This window comes from Austrofundulus limnaeus, unplaced genomic scaffold (assembly GCF_001266775.1).
Source record: "Austrofundulus limnaeus strain Quisiro unplaced genomic scaffold, Austrofundulus_limnaeus-1.0 Scaffold13, whole genome shotgun sequence".
Taxonomy (NCBI): Eukaryota; Metazoa; Chordata; class Actinopteri; order Cyprinodontiformes; family Rivulidae; genus Austrofundulus; species Austrofundulus limnaeus.
The window spans coordinates 4,584,648-4,592,619 of NW_013952415.1; the positions used below are offsets into that span (position 1 = coordinate 4,584,648).

The 7,972-nt window shown below is 38.6% G+C and overlaps 2 protein-coding genes across 5 annotated transcripts in view; one reads left to right on the plus strand and one right to left on the minus strand.

Annotated features, from left to right (window-relative positions):
* The window catches only part of plppr1 (phospholipid phosphatase related 1), a 126,148-nt gene that overhangs the window by 44,049 nt on the left and 74,127 nt on the right, over positions 1–7,972 (minus strand). The window lies entirely within an intron of this gene.
* grin3a (glutamate receptor, ionotropic, N-methyl-D-aspartate 3A) overlaps positions 1–7,972 on the plus strand; it is an 84,585-nt gene that overhangs the window by 41,744 nt on the left and 34,869 nt on the right. For both annotated transcript variants that reach the window (XM_014002531.1, XM_014002530.1), the window contains exon 2: positions 6,255–6,976. In XM_014002531.1, the coding sequence (XP_013857985.1) occupies positions 6,255–6,976 (722 nt within the window). The remainder of the gene's footprint in view (positions 1–6,254; positions 6,977–7,972) is intronic.

The window sequence follows — 7,972 nt, forward strand, 5'->3', positions numbered from 1 at the left end:
GTGTGTGTGTGTGTGTGTGTGTGTGTGTGTGTGTGGGGGTGTGTGTGTGTGTGTGTGTTAAGATAAGATGCAAAAACTTTTCTACATTCAATTAATTTTGAATATTTTTATTCAAAAATCTCAATTATTATTAATGTCCCATGATTTTAAAAGGTGAATAATAATGCTATTATATGTGCATGTTTATCTGTTTGCAAAAAGAAAAAAACACGTGAGCCACTTCACAAATCATCATGAAGCTCTCAGAAAATCTTTAGTCCAAGGACATCTGCAACTGATGAAAAATGGAGGACTTCTGTTTGAGAGCTTAAGCTTCTCTGTTTTATCAAATTCATTATTTTTATATTTATTTATTTATTTACATAAAAATGCATGCAAAACACCCAAACCACTTAACTGGACTGACAGGATCTGGGACACCTGCCACCCATTGAGTTATTGTAAGATGATTGTGTGATCCCACCGTACCTTCTAATTCCTCACACTAAGTTCAAGGCAGCATCTCTCTGCAGGAGTCAGCAGGTGCTAAAAGACAGAACCGATTCCCTGAAGTGAAATAGCGTGTACCAAAAATCTGACAAACATCTTATTGCTTTGTGGAGAGGTGCAGCAGATGGATAGACAAGTAGAAGGATTGGAAGTTGAGGGGGAAAAAAACTAAAATAAAAATGAACAGGGACAGAAACTATCTTGTAAAGTTTTGAGTGTTAATGTGATTTTTTAAAGAAATACCCTACCTCCCTTCAGTCTCATTCATGTTTTATGAAGGTTCTAACTGAATATTGACAAGAGTTTCTCCAAAACTGATTTCTTCTTACTTTAACTCTGAGAAGGTGAGATGCTGTGTAAAATGTAAAGAAAATAGAATCTACAGTGGAACACAGTAAATATATTGAATGTTGAAATGAAGACATTGTACAAATTTCAGGAAACAAAATGGTGATTTTGAAATTTGATAATGGCATTACATAAAAAAAGCTGTAAAATTAGGGGGAAATGAAGCAGGAGGAGTATTTTGTAAAGGTCTGGGTATAAAAAAAAAGCATTTTAGAAAAGCTGATTGGGTTTTAGCCAGAGGTGGGACAAGTCATTGGTTTGCAAGTCTCAAGTAAGTCTCAAGTCTTTATCCTCAAATCCCAAATCAAGTCTCAACTCAAGACAGGCAAATTTCAAGTCAAGTGACAGTCTGAAACTTGGAATTTTAAGTCCTTTCAAATCTTTTCGTGTTGCAGTTATATGTGAAATATAAATAAGATAATGTGTGTTCTTTTTAAAAGCTCTATCTCAAGTCATGATGAAACGGGCACCTGAACCTGCAAATTATCAAAAAATATATATATWTTTTAGTTTTCACTTTTATGTTGCAGGGTTTCTGATTAATTTACCTGCAAAAATAGTCTTTGAACTATAATTATTCATTTTTTTATTTGATCTGCTGTGCTGCAGCTCATGCAAACATATGTACAGAGTGTTGAATAAAAGACTGACAGTCTGCCTTTGTTAATACAGAACAAGTGACATTTATTAATGAGTCCCACTTTATAAATAATGTATTTTAAACTTTTAATTTTAGATAAAATATCAAGTCTTTTTAATTAAACAGGGTCAAGTCCAATTAAAGTCCCAAGTCATTGGTGTAAAAGTCCAAGTCAAGTCACAAGTCTTTGAATATTATTTCAAGTCAAGTCTAAGGTCATGATATTAATGACTCGAGTCCAAGTCGTGACTTGAGTCCCCACCTCTGGTTATAGTCAGTGTTGCGTGATGTCACTGTTTGAAGAGGTTGAACCCAAGAGTGCAGACCAACTTGATGGACCTGAGCAAAAACTAAAAAATTTACACTAACACACAAACAGAAAGCTTTTGTGGCAAAAAAAAATGCAAAGCAATAAATGAAACACAAGGAGACATGGAGAGGAACCTGACAGGGCATGAAGCACAATAGTGCATTGCCAGAATATAAATTGACTGTGGCTGATGAGGAAATAGAGTGCAGCTGGTACAAACAAGAAATAAGGAGCAGGTGTGAGATGAGGCAGAACTGAGGAAGTAGTAGTGAAAGTCAAATAGAAAGTCAGGGGCACAAAAACTTAATGTTAGAGATATTAAAAAGTACAAGAATCAAAATAATGTAAGAACCAAAGGGTTTTTGCTTTATCATCAATAAAGCAAAAAAATCAAATCTTGACACATGGCCTTTAGAACCCTTCCACAAATCATTTACTTTCAATAAACACTGTTTGCTGGGCAATCACAAAYAATTGAGGTTGTAGAAATTCTACCTTTATCCCAATTTTTGAAGATTTCATTGCTGGACAACATCTAGAGCATCGGACCTCAGCCTATCAAAGTTCATGACAAAGTGTACAGTTTCATTYATTAACTAGAAGCACCTGGAGAGTGCAAACCTCCGCCAAGACCAATTTTCCCCATCCTGTAAGAGTTAATGTGCAAAAGCAGAGATGGAAACACATTTGCTGAATAAGTTGTGACGTTGCGAACATTTAAGCAGGCAGTATGCATGGAATTTCTTCCTGGTGGAGTCCAATGTGAAAAAAAAAAGACTCGCCAAACTGGTGTCGGATTGAGCTCCTAAGTTTTCWTCAGTCACATTTCACCATGTAAAACGTCAGTTTTATCTCCTTGTATGAGTTTGTAATGGTTTGACTCTCTTTATAAAGTGCTTCCTGGCTCCCCCCGTCTCCAAACTTTGAGGCCCGGCAGCTCTCTGTTTACAAGCCTAGTAGCGAGAAACTGTTTTGATTGGTTGTTTCAAAAATGCAGTGTGTTTGAGGAAATGGGAAAAATAGGTTTCATGGTGCAGTCACGCACTTCCTGGTCACAAAACGTTCTGTAAATGTGCATATTGTGGCAAAAAAAAATTCATCATTAAATGTGGTTTTAACATTACTTTTATAAAGTTTGAAGTCCGTGCTGTCCAATCCAGCTCACTGATTTTTTACAGAAGCCCTGTGAAAGCATCACAGCTTTGCCGATCTCAGAGTGCTGAAAGGAAAAAAAAATTCCTGTATCCGCATCGTGTTCCAGAACATCACCAAAATTTAAAGGTGTGTTCTTTGGCCCAGTACACACATGGTAAAAAAATGTCAAGACAATCCATCTACAAGTTTTTGAGTAATGTTGTCCACAGACAGAACAACAGACAGACAGACATACACGATCGAAAACATCACCTCGCCCTTGGCGGAGGTAAAAAGCAACAACTCACGAAGACATCTTTGACAAAGTTGTGCGCTCTCGGCTTGGTATAAATGGTGAGAATGGAAAACATATGGAGCAAAGGATCGAGTGTCCTCACAGTAAAGTGGGCTGCTGGAGAGGAGCTTTTTGATAGCACTGCAGAGTTGAGGAATTTTAGCATATTAAAGAGCAGGAGCTAAAGAAAGCCTTGGAGAAAAAGAAACTTCCTGGCAGGGACCAGGTGGGATGATTTAAATAAAAATCTATCCCACACTGACCTACTATACTCATTCTTGTTGAAAACTGAAATGATATGTAGCATCCCTGCTGACTGCTTGAAGACTTTATGAAAATATTGGTTGAGTAAAATAAATGTTGTATTTAATGCTCACAGATATCTTGTTTATGTCTTTGCTGATCTGTTATTATGAACTTAGGGATAAAGTACATTTTTAAAACCCCATTTTTTATGTTGTSCACATATCACCTGCCATCTGTCAAAGTTGTAGATGATCATTCTAAATAGATGTGTGTTTTTTTCTCTCTTTCCCACATGTAGAGTTTAAAGAGAAATTGCCTGTTTTCTCCCACAGACCAAAATCAAGCATGTTGGTAAATCTGTGATTCTCTAAACCGACCACAGGTGCGAGTGTGAGTGTTTGGTCGCTTGCCTCATGTCTGTCTGTGTTAGCTCTGCAATAGCCTGGCAAGCAAAAATCTAATTTCTATGAGTTTCCATGGTTTCTAAAAAATGAGTCATCTAATCAAAGGGGGGGAAATCAATCACCAAGTCATTACCATCTTATTCGATTTGTCCACTGGTTCGTGATTCTGTCACTCCCTGTGGTTTTACTGGACACCAAGAGTCAGGATTTCCTTTGAACAGCCAAGTCAAAGCAACTGTCCTTTGGATGAAGAAATCTAAAAGAAGAGTTTTTTTATTTCTTTTTTTAAGCAACAAGGGATGAAACCAATCACATCAACAACAGAACCGGAAAACTGAGGTGCAATTAAAGCAGAAAACCTTTTTTTTTACGTAAAAGCCTGGAGCTGCTGCACTCACTACAAACTCCTTGGTTTTTATTTACATGAGGAACAAAAGGAGAGAGTTGCAGATTTATGGAGATTACGTTGCAAAAGTGCTGCAGCTGAGAATGAATCCTCCAATCCTCCTGGGCAATGAGAGGAGGTGAAAATCTGATGCCCCGTGGACTGCATTACAATTCTCCTTCCTGATGCAGGACTTCTAAAACTAAAAATAAAAAAAACATCTAGCATTGCTTATGATAGTGCATCTTTCACCAATAATCCATTCATATGTATGCAAAAAAAGCACATTATTATTATCTTATTTGCATGCCTATTGGGCAGTGTGATTAATGGGATAAATTAAACAAACCAATAGATTAATTTAATGGACTTTTAGTGCAAAGCTTGTGTAAAAGTTGTAAAGTCAATTAAGCTGAGTTGCTCGGGGCTTTTTAAGCATGTGTAGTTGTGTGTGCACGCAAACAAACAAAAGCATAACTGATCGATTAGCCGGATAAACCTGCAAGTCTCATGCTGGGTACAATATCCCAAGTTTTGTGATGCAGATCAGGCAGCTCATGCAGCTTGATCTGTTTTAATAARCTGCATCCAAAGAATTACAGAGAACACTGCATGAACAATGAAACTGATCTGCTCTCATATTCTAGCTTTCTGTAATCCTGCGAAAGTGTACTTTGTATTTACCTGCCTATATTGGCCAGGAGATCAATTTAAATGTTGCTGCTCACCCACAAACTGTCTATATCTGACCTCACTGCCGACATCTTTTTCCTAGTTGATGTCAAAAGTTTCAGAGAACTATTGATTTTATATCACTGTGGAATTAGGAGCAGCACACAATTTCAATTATAAATAGCAAATGGAAGTTGCATACTTGTATCTTACTAACAGCAGCTATTAGATACCAGTTGGTGACTCCGTGTTGTGAGAAAATATCCAAACTTCCCACTGCAGTCTCACTGAATCTGGAATATTTGCAATGAAGTGAACAGCAAGTGGTGCAAATTCCTTCTGCGTGGTCAGTTCTCATCAGCGTGGTCCTTTTTATAGAGATGATCTCCCAGTCTGGAGGAGGTATAAAAAGGGCTTTTTGGACCAATCAGTAAGATAAATCCATAACAACGACAACTCTTACATTACATTGTGTCTATCAAATGTGTTTATTCAATGGTGACAATGTGGTATACACTCATAATRCACAAAGCATCTCTTCATCAGYGCTGCCAGTCAAACTACAAYAAGACAAGTAGAAATGACATGCTTTACTTGTGCATTATTGTGAGTTTAAGTGACACGTTTATAGGTGTAATTTCAGAGCTGTGTGTGTCATTTACYCAAAGGAAGTGAATTAAATTAAACAGACTGTGTAACAACCCAATTTGAATCAAATCTCAATTGATTTTCCTTTGGTTTTAGAGGAAAAAAATGTCTACACATAAACATMAATGTGTCTCATATGATGTGAGTAATTATATTCATAGGAGCTAGAAAGTGGTGATTGAAATCCATTATATCCAGTAGACTGTTTTTATTTTTCTTCTTCTTCTTTAAGAGCAAATTGAATTTTTAGATTGCAAGTAATTTTCCTGTTGGATTTAAAAGGCTTTCCTTTGTCTTTTTTTTTCTATTTTTCTTCTTTATTTCTCACTCTCTGCTACATTTCATCCATGTGATGCTGCTTTTCCCCATTACTGTCCAACCTACCATTCCTTCCCTTATCATTGCATTCCACCTCTGCATTCCTCTGCTTTTGTTTCTCACAAACCCACTCTGTTTTATCTCCCCTCCAATACGTCTGCCCTTTAAACAATACAACTGACACTTTCTATTTGTTTACCCCCACCTCATATCATTCTCCACGATCACTTCTATCACTGTTTTTAAATCTGTTTCTGTTTATTACCATTTTTGGGCAATTTATCTTCTGATTTTCTTCTCTCTGTTCACAGCACCTCAACCTTCTAATCTTTTTTTCTCTCCCGTCCCAATTCCAWTCTCCACAGAATCCTCTTCATTTCCAAATGGCCATGCGGACGGTGGAAGCCCCACCATCACATCTCCTCTACTACCTGCTGATGATGAATGGCTGGTGGGACATCAGCATTGTGCTCTGCCAGGAGTGGAATATTAGCAACTTCCTTGTCCTCATCAAGAACAACACCCGCTTCCACCTGGGCACTCTTGTCAACCTGACACAAACACCACTTCCGCCATCTTCGTCTTCATTAACTTCCCCAGCGGTGGCACCGGGCGCCCCTCTGGGAGCAGACGCCTTACCTTTGCCATATTTGATACCCACCGCTTCATCCTATTCATCCAACTTCTCCTCCAAGTCTGACCAGCAGCAAGCTCTCATGCGACAGCTGGAGGCCCTGAAAGGTCACTCGTCCACAACGGGAGTGGTGACGTTTGGCTGTGACATCCGCGAGGTGCGCCGATTGTGGACACTGGCCACTCGGATGACACTCCCAGAGTTTCACTGGGTCTTGGGGGACAGTCAGAATGTGGCTGAGCTCAGGACRGAGGGGCTGCCTTTGGGGCTACTTGCTCACGGGGTCATGGGATCGCCTTCTGTGGATCATTACGTCCAGGACTCGCTGGAGCTTATTACACGTGCGGTGGGCAGTGCGGCCCTGGAAAACCCCACCATGGCACTCATACCRGGAACCACAAACTGTCTGGACACGCAACAGAGCAACAGCAGCTCAGGGGAATTCTTGGCAARGTAAGACATTACTTTATGCAATGACCTTAAAATCTCTGATAGCGTTTGTTATTAARGTTCATCCTTCAGCACCATAATGGTGTTGTTGCTGCAACATGATATATTATTTCTCCACAGCTTTACAGAAGAAAAGAAGTTAAAGATAGCACACAAAAATACGGTAACACTGATGGGGATAGGTTGAAATGATCTGTAATGCATATTTTACCAGAAGTTTTATTTTTCTTTTTAGAAATCAAGGTTGCTTTGGGGGTCTTATTTATGTTATYTCCTTCCAGCTGCCACCATTCAGTGTTTTGTATTTATCACACCTACATTTACACCACACACTGTGAATGCATCAGCCTGCTACTATAGAGGCTGAACAACGTGAAAAGGAATTTTCCATGCATTCAGTGAAGATGATTATCCGATGAGGTGGAGGACACTGTGGTGGAATTTTCTCTGCTTTACTTTTTTTTAACTTTTTTTTTTTGTGGATGTTGATTATTATGTGAGTATTGTGCAAATGGCAGAACGGTGTGTTTTATCCCATCAGAAGCCTGTTAATGGCCCTGTGAAAGCAAAGGATTTACCTGATTAGATTTTGTTTCCTGTGTGGGATACTGGGTCTAATCTGAGCTGTTTCACACACAGACAATGTGGAAAAATCTGTCATGTGCTCAGCTCAGGAGAATCTGTGTGGACAGAATAATTTGATAGACTTTAAGCAGCTGTAGATATAGAGACTTGCTTTCTATCTTTCTTTTTTTTAGTTTTTATGTGATCTTAAAGGATAAAAAAAGAGTTTTGCTCCACAGTTGTAGGGGTTATGCTACTGGAGGTCAATAGGAGCTGTTTTTGCCTTTGACCACTGTTGGTCTATTATGTTGAGATATATTGTAACTAGAAACAGGACTGAAAACTGGTAGTTGAAGCAACAAAAGATGAGCACCCCCTAGTGGCTAGCTGTACTACAATTTTAAAGCTCTGCCCTTCCATGCCAAACATTTAAAA